The sequence below is a fragment of the Scyliorhinus torazame genome, chromosome 16 (genome assembly GCF_047496885.1).
Source record: "Scyliorhinus torazame isolate Kashiwa2021f chromosome 16, sScyTor2.1, whole genome shotgun sequence".
NCBI classification, from domain to species: Eukaryota; Metazoa; Chordata; class Chondrichthyes; order Carcharhiniformes; family Scyliorhinidae; genus Scyliorhinus; species Scyliorhinus torazame.
In genome coordinates, this window is record NC_092722.1 from 94,680,846 (window position 1) to 94,693,313 (window position 12,468).

The window sequence follows — 12,468 nt, forward strand, 5'->3', positions numbered from 1 at the left end:
GGTTCCCCATGGTAGGCTGATGGAGAAAGTGAAGTCTCATGGGGTCCAGGGTGTACTAGCTAGATGGATAAAGAACTGGCTGGGCAACAGGAGACAGAGAGTAGTAGTGGAAGGGAGTTTCTCAAAATGGAGAACTGTGACCAGTGGTGTTCCACAGGGATCCGTGCTGTGACCACTGTTGTTTGTGATATACATAAATGATCTGGAGGAAGGTATAGGTGGTCTGATTAGCAAGTTTGCAGATGACACTAAGATTGGTGAAGTAGCAGATAGTGAAGGGGACTGTCAGAGAATGCAGCAGAATATAGATAGATTGGAGAGTTGGGCGGAGAAATGGCAGATGGAGTTCAATCCGGGCAAATGCAAGGCGATGCATTTTGGAAGATCCAATCCAAGAGCGAACTATACAGTAAATGAAAAAGCCCTGGGGAAAATTGATGTATAGAGAGATCTGGGTGTTCAGGTCCATTTTACCCTGAAGGTGGTTGTGCAGTTTGATAGAGTGGTCAAGAAGGCATACGGTATGCTTTCCTTCATCGGAAGGGGTATTGAGTACAAGAGTTAGCAGGTTATGTTACAGTTGTACAAGACTTCGGTTCGGCCACATTTGGAATACTGCGTACAGTTTTGGTCGCCACATTACCAAAAGGATGTGGATGCTTTGGAGGAGGTGCAGAGGAGGTTCACCAGATGTTGCCTGGTATGGAGGGTGCTAGCTATGAAGAGAGGTTGAGTAGATTAGGATTATTTTCATTAGAAAGACAGAGGTTGAGGGGGGACCTCATTGAGGTCTACAAAATCATGAGAGGTATAGACAGGGTGGATAGCAAGAAGCTTTTTCCCAGAGTGGGGGACTCAATTATTAGGGGTCACGAGTTCAAGGTGAGAGGGGGAAAGTTTAAGGGAGATATGCGTGGAAAGTTCTTTACGCAGAGGATGGTGGATGCCTGGAACGCATTGCCGGCGGAGGTGGTAGAGGCGGGCACGATACATTTAAGATGTATCTAGACAGAGACATGAATGGGCAGGGAGCAGAGGGATACAGATCCTTAGAAAATAGGTGACAGTTTTAAATAGAGGATCTGGATCGGTGCAGGCTTGGAGGGCCGAAGTGCCTGTTCCTGTGCTGTAATTTTTCTTCTCTTTGAAAGAAACACCAGTGCAGTGGTCTGCACTGCTGGCTCACCTTTGTGACTCAAGCCTCTGAAAACTGGCCTAATCCAATTAATTAAGAACCTCCAGCTGTGCAAGTAGCTCCAAGTAGAGCCTCTGTTTAAAGCTGGTCGAAAATTCACCTTCTACTAAACCAGCAAAGCATGCGGTGTCCACGGGCACACTCGATGCCTTCCGTGCTCGGTGGGCACCGCAGGTGTTGGATTGCCTTATCAACCCCGATTTTTACACTTTAATTTATCGGGTTTTTGATAAATTTTTGTTTCCTTTCTCGTTCTTTTTGGGCTGTGCTCCACTTGTTGTTTTGGGGCACTCCCCTCTTTTGTTTTATCCATCAGTTACTTTATGTTCTTTTGCTTGGTTTTCACACCCAGCATCACGCCAGTGTCAGTGGCGGATTATGGCTTAACTCCTGTATGTGTAGATAAACGTACAGGTCATAGATTCACAAAAAAACCCACCAAAAAAATAAAAAAGGCAAAACACATCAACAAAAATATTTTTTTATTTGTTAAATTAGAGCAGTAAGACCATATAAAAGGTCTAACCCAGCAACTTTTAAGTGAATTAACCAAAGTACGAGCTTCAGCTTGGACTCGGAGCTCAAAGCTGCTCTGCTTCCTGTAATTTTTGTCTCCTTCCCAATCCCCAACCCTTACCTGCCCCACCTTCTGACCTCCCAGCCCTGTGTCTGGTGGGATTGGGACCACCTGGGGCCTATTGCTGTAGGCCCCCTCTCCTGGGGTGAAGGCCCTGCTGCCTGCCTCTATCCTCCCACCCCTCTGCCTGAGATGGGAGTGGGACCCCTGGGGCCTGGTGCTGTTCCCCCTCCTGGGGTGAAGAACCTGCCCTCTGTCCTCCCACTCCTCTGCCTGGAGTGGGAGTGGAACCACGAAGGATACGGACTTTGTTTGGGCTGTGTGGACCGAGGACTTAGGTTTGGGCCCCCATAGGGCTGAAGAGCATCGCCTGCTCCCCACCACCTTTTACCACCTGTGGCGGGTGTGGGGCAGCATGGGACATTGTTTTGGTCCCCTCAAGGGCTGAAGAACGCTGCCCCGCTCTGCTGTCCCTCTGCAGCACCTTCCCTTGTGGCACCTGCTGTTTAGGTGCCACCCCCCCCCCTTCCCGTACTATTCTGATACACAACCGTGCCATAACAGGAGTGGGCATGGCTAGCACCTCGGGCATCCTCCACTCAGCTAGGTGCGGGGCAGCCACGTACTTATCCGGGGGGTGGCAACCTCTTGATCCTCCGCTGCCTCCGCGGCCCCCTCACCCTTCCGCCTACTAACGCGGTAGCTGGGGGTGAATTGTTAAGCCCATCCCACCATGACCATCGAGGCGTGCACTCGTGCGATGGCCGGGGTCGTCAGCCCCTCGGCCATCGTAGCCGCTTCCAGGATGTACGGCAATGCCGTGTTTTTCCTGCAGACCGAGCAGGCGGTCCACCGGGCCCTGGAAAGGGGGCTCACAGTGGGGCGGTTCACACGTGGCGGTAGACCCGCTGGAGGCCACCGCCGAACGTGTCGTTTTGTCCAACCTCTCACCCTACCACCCCACCGAGCTCCTCCTCCTCCATCTCAACCTACTGGGGGAGGTCAGGTCCAGGGTGGCGCCGCTGTTGCTTGGCCTGCGGGACCCTTCCCTCCGCCATGTATACTCCTTCCAGCATCAGGTTTCTGTCCGCCTGACCTGGGAGGTGGTGGGGTCACGGAGGGAGGTTTTGTGGTCTCCCACCAAGGGGAGGACCATAAAGTATTCTGGTCGGCAGATGACATGCGGTGCCATGCCTGCAGAGGGCTGGGGCATATCCGCCGTAACTGCCCCACCCTGATGGCCGCCGCCAACACCACCTCCAGGGCGGCCGCGGCTGGCACTGCCCCCCTTTTCCACCACTTCTTCGTCTGCCCAGCAACCGGCCCATGACAACACCGTGGCTGCTGGTTGGGGGGGGGTGGGGGGTGGGAGAGGGGGAGCCTCCGCTTGACCAGCGACAGTCGAGAAAAGCAAAATGCGTGGCGAAACGGCGGTCAGACCGGCCCCTCCATGACCTAGGCCTGGCCCCGGCCGCTGTCCCCGTGCCCATCCAGACCAGCTCAGAGGCCGCAGCCTCATCTTGGGACACTGCCTCCCTGGAACAACCTGAGGGGCGCGGAGAAACCACCGACTGGGCTCCAGAGGGAGACTGGTTTCATGCGTCCGGCCCTGAGCTGGTTATTGCCACCTCCGGTCTTTGCCGCCCCGCACCAACCTGAGGGGCCGGAGAGACCACCGACCGGGCTCCAGAGGGTGGTGGTGACACTGTATAACGGCCCCGAGGTGGAGTGGGACCGCCCTCCCCTCAGTCCCAGGCGACGGGCGATGTGAAGGGGGGGGGGATGCTGCAGAGGACTCTCTGGCGATGGAGGCCGTGCCGCAAGGCGATCCAACCCCACCCCCTCCCCGCAAGCGCCGCCTGTCCGGGCAGGAGGAGGTGGTAGATCTCGCTGCCCCCTCCCCGAGCGAGCGGGGGTGGGTGACTCCGGTGCTTGTTCCCATCCCCCTCACACCCAGCCCGATTATAAAGAAGAGTAAAGCCAGGGAGGCCCCTGAGGCGTTTGGGCTGTTGTCCCCCGAGCAGGGAGAGCCGGGGCCACCAGAGCCCCTACATACTCGGGTCGTGGGCGGGTGGCGGCGAAGAAGGCTCCCCATTCTCTACGCCCAAGCAGACAATGCCAGGGAGCCCAGGATCCATCCCAGAGCTGTTTCCGGAGATCTTCCCGGATCTCTCATTGGGCCCGGCGTCGCCGGCGGGGCGGGGTTGGAGCCGCCACAGATCCAGTACTGCGGGAGGAGCCTGCGAGACACCCGTCTCAGGACGTTCCTGGGGGTGGGATCGACTTGGGCTGAGGAGTAGCCGGTGGGCCCCTGTTGCCCGCCACGCTTCATGTGGGGGGGACTCGGGCTCGGGTGGTGACCGCTCGGAAGAGGAAGGCTGCTCGGTGAGGGGTGAGGAGGAGGATTTAGACGCTCTCTGCAGCGGCGCAGAGGGCGCCCTCACACCCGGCACCGAATCTCCCCTCCTCGTGAGAACTCCGAGCATTTTTGAAAACTCACCATGGTCACCAGGAGTGTGTGCGGCTGGCCCTGGACAGCTGGGGAAATCTGGGGCTGCTCCTTGAGTCCGCCAGCGCCTTTGCCAAAGAGCCGCGGGAATTCGATCAGGACCAGGGGGAGCAGCGCCAAGCTGTTCTGTTCCTCGCGATGACCCTCTACTACCTCCAAGCACTGAGGTGATTGGTGAAGGACACATGCTACAACTGACATGGAGGTAACCATAGCCAGCCTCAACATCAACGGCAGCAAGAACGTGCACCGCCGTTTCCAGTGCTTCTCTGTCCTTCGCGACAGAAAGTACAGGGTGCAGCCTCAGAGTGTCTTGATTAAGGAAACCCATGCCATTCCGGGTGACGAAGCTCAGTGGAAGCTTCATGAGTCACTTGGCCCCAAGTTCGGGCGGGGTGGCTATCTTGTTGGCTCCACATTTTCAGCCGGAGATCTTGGGGGTCAAGGAGCCAGTGCCAGGCCGTCTGTTGAACTTAACGGTCGGCGACGGAGATGTGGTGCTTCACTTTGTGAATGTCTACGCTCCCCTGGTCGGGCCGCAGCAGGCGACACTCTACGAAAAAGTATCCACTCTTCTCGGCACCATCCCGGTGGGTGAGTACATTGTCCTCGGAGGGGATTTTAATTGCACCCTCCAGGACAAGGACTGTCATGGAGTCCAGTGCAGCTCGGCAGCGGTGGTGAAGTTGAGGGACCTGGTTAGGTCCTTCGACGTGGTGGACGTCTGGCGGACTCTCCATCCTGAATTGCGGGTGTACACCTTTGTGTACACCATTCAGAGCGTCCAGAATCAACCGTCTTTACATTTCCAAGACGTACTTGCCCAGCATTCCGGCGGCCTCTGTGGAGCAGGTACCATGTTCGGATCACCACCTTGTGTGGGCGGGGCGCGCCCTGTCCCGCGCTCAGACACGGTCCGCGTACTGGCACTTTAACAACCTGCTGCTGGAGGACGAGCGGTTCCTGGACTCGTTTCGTCGTTTCTGGGCCGGCTGGAGAAGGAAGCGGGGTGGCTTCCCCTTCTTGAGGCTGTGGTGGGACGTGGGCAAGACTCACGTCCGCGCCTTCTGTCAGGGGTACACAAAGGGGTCTACGGCAGGACGGAACTCCACGATCGCCAAATTGACTGAGGAAGTCTTCGATCTGGAGTCCCGTCTTGCTCAGCCCGATGAGGACCTAGCCCTGGGGCTGCTGTACGGAGAGAAGATGGGCGCGTACATGAGGTACGCGGCGCGTACATCAGGTCGCGGATCCATCTCCTGACTGACATGGACCGCGGCACCCCTTCTCGTCGGCAGATTTCTACGCTGCTGGCCGACAACGGGGCCTCGTCTAGGATCCGGAGGGGGTCAGGACCCTGATCAGGGACTTTTATTCTGACCTCTTCTCTCCGGATCCGTCCAGCGTGGACGCTTGCAGAGTTTTGTGGGAGGACCTGCCCCAGGTCGACCCGAAGGACGCCGGGAAGCTCAATCAAACCATCAACCTCCAAGAGCTGACAGGCGCCCTGGACAGCTTGTCACAGGGCAAAACCCCAGGGCTGGAGTTCTTCAGGGCGTTCTGGGATGTCCTGGGGAATGACTATGCGGGGGTCCTGGGGGAATGTATCGCGAACGGGGTGATGCCCCTTTCGTGGCGCAGGGCCATCATTGCCCTGCTGCCCAAGAATGGGGATCTCCGCCTACTTAAAAACTGTCGACCGGTCGCCCTCCTCAGCATGGACTACAAAACCTTTGTCAAGGCAATGTTTTTACGCCTTGGCCCTGTGCTGGACCACATGATTCACCCTGACCAGTCCTACACAGTCCCGGGCCGCACCATTTACGATAACATCCATTATACCCCTGGTCCGGGATATAATTCATTTTACCCAGAGGACTGGTATATTGAGCGCCTTCCTGTCTCTTGACCAGGAGAAGGCGTTCGACAGGGTGGGGCATGAGTATTTGCTTGGGACTCTGCAAGCTTTCGGGTTCGGGACGCACTTCGTCGCCCGGATCCGATTACTGTACGCAGCCTCAGAGTGTCTGATTAAGGTTAACGGGTCCCTGATGGCGCCCCTTCGCTTTGGCAGAGAAGTGCGTCAGGGCTGCCCCTGTCCGGCCAACTTTATTTTCTATGTGTGGAACTTTCCTGTGCCTCCTGCGGAGGAGGTTGGCGGGACTGGTTCTGCGCGAGCCAGACATGGAGGTGGTCCTCTCGGCTTACGCTGATGATGTGCTCCTCATGGTCACTGACTCCGGTGACCTGCGGAGGATGCGAGAGTGCCAGGCTGCGTACTCCGCCATGCCTTCTGCTTGGATCAACTGGGCTAAATGTTCCGGACTGCTGGTTGGTCCATGGCAGATGGACCCCCTTCCAGAGGAGCTCAGGCCCTTTAGCTGGAGCCGGACCAAAATCCTCTACTTGGGAGTCCATCTTTGCCCGGCAGAGGAAGCTTGGCCGGCGAACTGGCAGGAGCTGGAGACCAAGGTCACCGCTCGCCTGGGAAGCTGGACAGGACTGCTCCGAGTGCTGTCCCACAGGGGTCGAGTTCTCGTCATAAACCAGCTGATCGCCTCCATGCTGTGGTACCGGCTGGTCACTTTGACCCCTCCCCCTGACTTTGTCACATGCATCAGAGAACCCTGCTTCGGTTCTTCTGGGACAAAGGATTGCACTGAGTCGCTGTGGAGGTCTTGAGTCTCCCGATTGTGGATGGCTGTTTGGTGCTGGTGTGCCTTCGCACCCAGGTTGCGACTTTCCGCCTTCAGACTCTGCAACGATACTGTACGTTGAGCCTACTCCATGATGGTGTGCACTGGTGACCTATTTCTTCCGCCAGGTGCACGGCCTGAACTACGACGTGCAGCTCCTGTTCGTTGACCGGAATGATCTTCGGAACTCTTTGTTGGCGCGGCCCGTCTTGTACCACGACCTTCTCAAAGTCAGGAACACGGTCGCCATGCGCCGCAGCTCTCCCCCATCAGGAGTACTGGCTGCCGTAAGGGAGCCGTTGCTCAGGAATCCGCACCTCCGCCAATATCCATTCAGGTGGCTGGCGGAGTGGAGGGATGTGGATGCCGGGGTGACCAGGATCGAGGACGTGCTTGGTGGCAGCGGGGCGGGCTGGATGACACCTTACGAGCTTGCCAGGCACGGAGCGGTGTCTGTCCGGTGCGCGGCCAATGCTATCCAAGGCCTCAAAACGGTCGTGCTTGGCCCCGTGGGCACACTTGGACTCAAGGCGTACCCCTGCTCGGACGGAATTCCACATTGGTCCCAAACCCCGGGACCCCCTCGGGTGCTGGTGCCCCACAGCCCCAGCCGCCTCGCGGAAGTACCCTTCGTGCCTTTTCACATTGCGCCGAGGGGTTTCCTGTACAGTCTGCTGTTGCACACCTTCCACCTCCTTGTCCTCGCCCGGTTCCCGGACATGCCTTGGTGTGCTCGTTGCCGTCCGGCGGCGGAGTCCCCACTGGAGGCCCTTCTATGGAGGTGTCCTACCCATAAAACTAGGGGACCTGTGGTGGAGGGTGCTGCGCATGGCAGTGCCGTGCAACCATCGTTTGAACCACTTCACGGCTTTGTCAGAGACCTGCCACTTTGCAGTCTGGTGGAGACTGTGGAGCATGTGTATGTTGTCTGTCATAGGCTGCACTTCCTTTTTGGTTTCCTGACAGCGTTGTTGTTGAGGTTTTCTTTGCACTTCAGCCCCACGCTCCTGATCTACGGATATCCAGTGCGGAGGTGGGTGGGAAAGGCTGAGGACCTCCTCGTGAACCTGCTCCTGGGCCTGGCCAAACATGCCATTTATAGGTCAAGGCAGCGGGCGACTGAGGGGGTCATCTGCCTGACTGTCTGCCCATCTTCCGCGTCCTTGTTCGTGGCCAGGTGTCCCTGGAGCGGGAGCATGCGGTGTCCACGGGCACATTTGAGGCCTTATTGACCCCGATTTTCACACTTTAATTTGACGGGGTTTTGATCAGCTTTTGTTTCCTTTCTCGTTCTTTTTGGGTTGTGCTCCACTTGTTGTTTTGGGGCACTCCCCTCTTTTGTTTTATCCATCAGTTACTTTCTGTTCTTTTGCTTGGTTGTCACACCCAGCATCACGCCAGTGTCAGTGGCGGATGCTGGCTTAACTCCTGTACGTGTAGATAAACGTACAGGTCATAAATTCACAAAAGAAAAACACCACAAAAAACAACAAAAAAAGGCAAAACACATAAACAAAAATATGTTTTTATTTGTTAAATTAGAGTAGTGAGACCATATAAAAGGTCTAAACCAAACAGCAACTTTTAAGTTAACTAACTAAATAAAAGAAAGACTAGACTAGATAAAAATGAACCCTTAATATCCCTCAGTCACCAAACTCTCACTTATAGCACTCAAATGCACCCAAATTCAGCATTCAGTGCAAACAAAAAACAGCCTTTAAGTTTGTCTTTTTCACATTGTCTTGCTCCTAATAGTTTTCTATTTTGCCCTGTTTGAATTTTGCCCTTGGTTTCTCCACCTATCACTTTTCTTGTTCACTTTTCTACCTTTTGTTTTTGTCCTTGCTCCCTCTTTCTCTGACTCTTTGCATGGGTTCCCATCCCGCTGGCATATTAGTTTAAACCCTCCCCATCTGCTCTAGCAAACATCAGTTCCAGTCCTGCCCAGATGTAACCCGTACAGTTTGTCCAGATCCCACCTCCCCCAGAACCAGTCCCAATGCCCCAGGAATCTGAAACGCTCCCCCTGACACCATCTCTTCAGCCACGTATTCACAGTGTATATCCTGTCATATATTTCTACTCTGACTAGCACGTGGCACCGGTAGTATTCCTGAGATCACTACCTTTGAGGTCCAATTTCTTAACTTCCTTCCTAGCTCCCTGTATTTTAGGACCTCATCCCTTTTTTAACCTATGTCATTTATACCGATGTGTACCACGACCACTGGCTGTTCACCCTCTCCCTCCAGAATGTCCTGTACCCGCTCCGAGACATCCTTGACCCTAGCACCAGGGAGGCAACATACCATCCTGTAGTCTCGTTTGAGCCCACAGAAACGCCTGTCTATTCCCCTTACAATTGAGACCCCTACAACTATTGCACTGGCACACTTATTACTCCTTCCCTCTACAGGAGAGCCAACCGTGGTGCCACGAGTTTGGCTGTTGCTGTTTTCCACTGAGAGGCCATTCCCCTCAACAGTATCCAAAACGGTATATCTGTTCTGCAGGGGAATGGCCACAGGAGATTCCTGCACTACCTACCTAGCTCGCTTGCTTTGGTGGTCACCCATTCCCTTCCTGCCTGTGGAGTCTGAGTCTGCGGCGTGACCACCTCTCTACACGTGCTATCCACGATGCTCTCGACCTGCGGATGTTCCACAGTGTTTCCAGCCGCCGCTCCAGCTCTGAAACTCGAGCTTCCAGGAGCTGTAACTGGAGACACTTCCTGCACGCGTGCTGACCCTGGGTACTGGAACTGTTCCCATCCTGCCACATAATGCTCCTGTCCCATATACACACACACACTGTTTGTGTCCAGGCCGTGAATGATCAAGTCATGCTGGCCAATTACCCTTTTTTTGCAATCTGTGCAAAACAAACTTTGCTAAGTTCTTGTCTCCTTGAAGTCAGCTCAGATCACAATGTACTGCACAGTTATAGATCCCTACTCCCTATCCCTTTCTGTTGTGGAAGACCTTGGAATCTAAATCAGTGGAATCTGAAATCTACAGCAGGGAGCTCTGGTCATCAGTGAAATGGAGGCCTATATGATTGATTGATTGATGGTCAGTCGAGTGAGAGAGTTGTTCGTAACTCGGGTGATTGCGAAGGGGAAACAATTAAAGCCTTTGATCTTCATATAGAAGGCTTTCTGTAATCAATTTGTGTTCTCTGCAGCTCGTCTTTTCCACCAGGCCTTCATTAGTTTTCGGAAATATGTGATGGAAGTTGAATCACTGAGTGTGGATTTGCACATCATCCTGAACGATATCTGCTGTGGTGCAGGTAATTATTGGATTAACTATGTGTTCTCAGGGCAGTACGGTGGCCTCGTGGTTAGCACAGCTGCCTCACGGCGCTGAGGTCCCAGGTTCGATCCCGGCTCTGGGTCACTGTCCGTGTGTAGTTTGCACATTCTCCCCGTGTCTGTGTGGGTTTCGCCCCCACAACCCAAAAATGTGCAGGGTAGGTGGATTGGCCACACTAAATTGCCCCTTAATTGGAAAAAATAATTGGGTAATCTAAATTTATAAAAGAAAACAAAAAAAACCCTATGTTCTCATTTGCATGGGTTTCTTGCCACAGAACAAGTAATTGCCCACATTCGACTTAACAGAAATTACTTTCTGCCCTTGCTAGAGTAAGTTTTATATTGAGTGCTTTGTGTTTACTATGGCTAAACTTTGACCCCATATATAACTCATCCCAGACACACTATTCCTGCCGCCTTGACTCCCCTTCTTCCTCCACCAGCCTCAACTGCCCCAACTCTTTTCCGCCCCCCTCCTGATATGGGAGTGAGATTTGGGTGAGGGAGTGTATGTCTGGTGCCCTCAAAGCTCACTTTAGCCCAGGTTCGTGTATGGATCTGATGGAGCAATAGGTAACCTGGAGATCCAGCAGCTTTAACATTCACATTTTGACTTGAACCAAAATGGAATAAAACAAAACACTAGTGTGCTCTTCTCTCTGTGCTACACGAGTGGAGATTGAAAGGCCCCTGATTAACATATTTGGGACTGGTTTCTTGGACTGATTTTTCGGAAGGTTATGTTTCTTTTCCACAAACTTATTTAATTTGGTGAAATGTTGTTCGCAGGTCATGTTGATGATCTCTTTCCTTATTTCCTGAGACATGCGAAGCAAGTGTTCCCAATGTTGGACTGCATGGAGGATCTGCGCAAAATCAGTGATCTAAGGTTACCAGCCAACTGGTAAGGTTAATGTGACATTTGTCTCTGTCTCTAATATCCCATTCCACCTCACACACTCTCACCTTCAGAGACTTAAACTAGTTACACTTCCAATCAGTAAGGTCAGAAGCTGAGAGGGTGTGTGGCAACCTGGAATGTACTATACAGTTGTGCATATAATCATAATTCCCTATAGGATGTATATGCTACCAGCAGCAGTATTAACTTCTTTGAGCTATCTTTATAAATGAAGTTTCTCATTCCTGGAAGCATTCTTGTGATGGTGCAATGGTCCTGCTGAGGTTGAACTAGTGACTTATACAAATTCACCAGAGTCTCCTTGCTCTTGTAGTCTATGCCACCATTGATAAAGCCCAGGATTCTGCATGCTTTATTAACTGTTTTCTGCACCTGTCTGGCCACCTTCAACGACATGCACACACCCAGGTTCCTCTGCTCCTGCATCCTCTTCAAAGGAATGACCTTTACTTTATATTGTCTCCATGTTTCTTCTACCAAAATGAATCACTTCATGTTTCGAGCTTCATCTCCCATTTGTCCACCTTTCCACAATCTTGCCTATGTGTTTCTGTCGACCTATTCCACCATCTTGCCTATATCCTCACAGTTCATAACAATTTCAAGTTTTGTATCATCCATAAATTCTGAAATACTGCCTGAATGCCAAGGTCATTAATATATATCTATAAAAGCAAGGACATGACCCCAAACTTTTGTATCTTTTTCCTGACAGAAGAAGGTGGAAGAGAGTTTGGGATGCGTGGGATCCTTAGTTATGCTGGCTGCCTTTCTGAGGCAGCGGGAATTGTAGACAAAGTCGATGGATGGGAGGCTGGTCTTTTATTACGCTCCTGTATCATCTTTCTTCTCTGTGTTATGATATACTACGGAGTGTAATATGTGTTACTCAAACCTTGGTTACTGATGAGGTCTTCTGAATCTCGATGTAGAAGACTCGAACTCATCCACTGGTAAGAAAAGGTTCATTGAGTAACTATAACAATAATTGCTTGAGTTCTTTACTTTAACATTGATACTAGTGATAAGGTTAACAAGATCTAACTACAGTAACTATGCTTGACTCCACTAACTGAGCTAATCTGATACTCCTGTCCTGGTCACAGTCCATCCAAAAGAGAGACAGAGAGACCTAATGTGGTTGCCTTTATACCCCTGTTGGCCCGACCCTTTCGTGATCATGCTGGTGCTACTGATTACACATTAACCCCTCATGTACATGCACATACAGAGATCACGACATCCCCCTT

General features: G+C 52.8%; 1 protein-coding gene across 2 annotated transcripts in view; it reads left to right on the forward strand.

The window, feature by feature from the left end:
- Positions 1-12,468, forward strand: part of supv3l1 (SUV3-like helicase) — a 287,161-nt gene that overhangs the window by 43,363 nt on the left and 231,330 nt on the right. For both annotated transcript variants that reach the window (XM_072478761.1, XM_072478762.1), the window contains 2 exons: positions 10,164-10,271; positions 11,086-11,200. In XM_072478761.1, the coding sequence (XP_072334862.1) occupies positions 10,164-10,271; positions 11,086-11,200 (223 nt within the window). The remainder of the gene's footprint in view (positions 1-10,163; positions 10,272-11,085; positions 11,201-12,468) is intronic.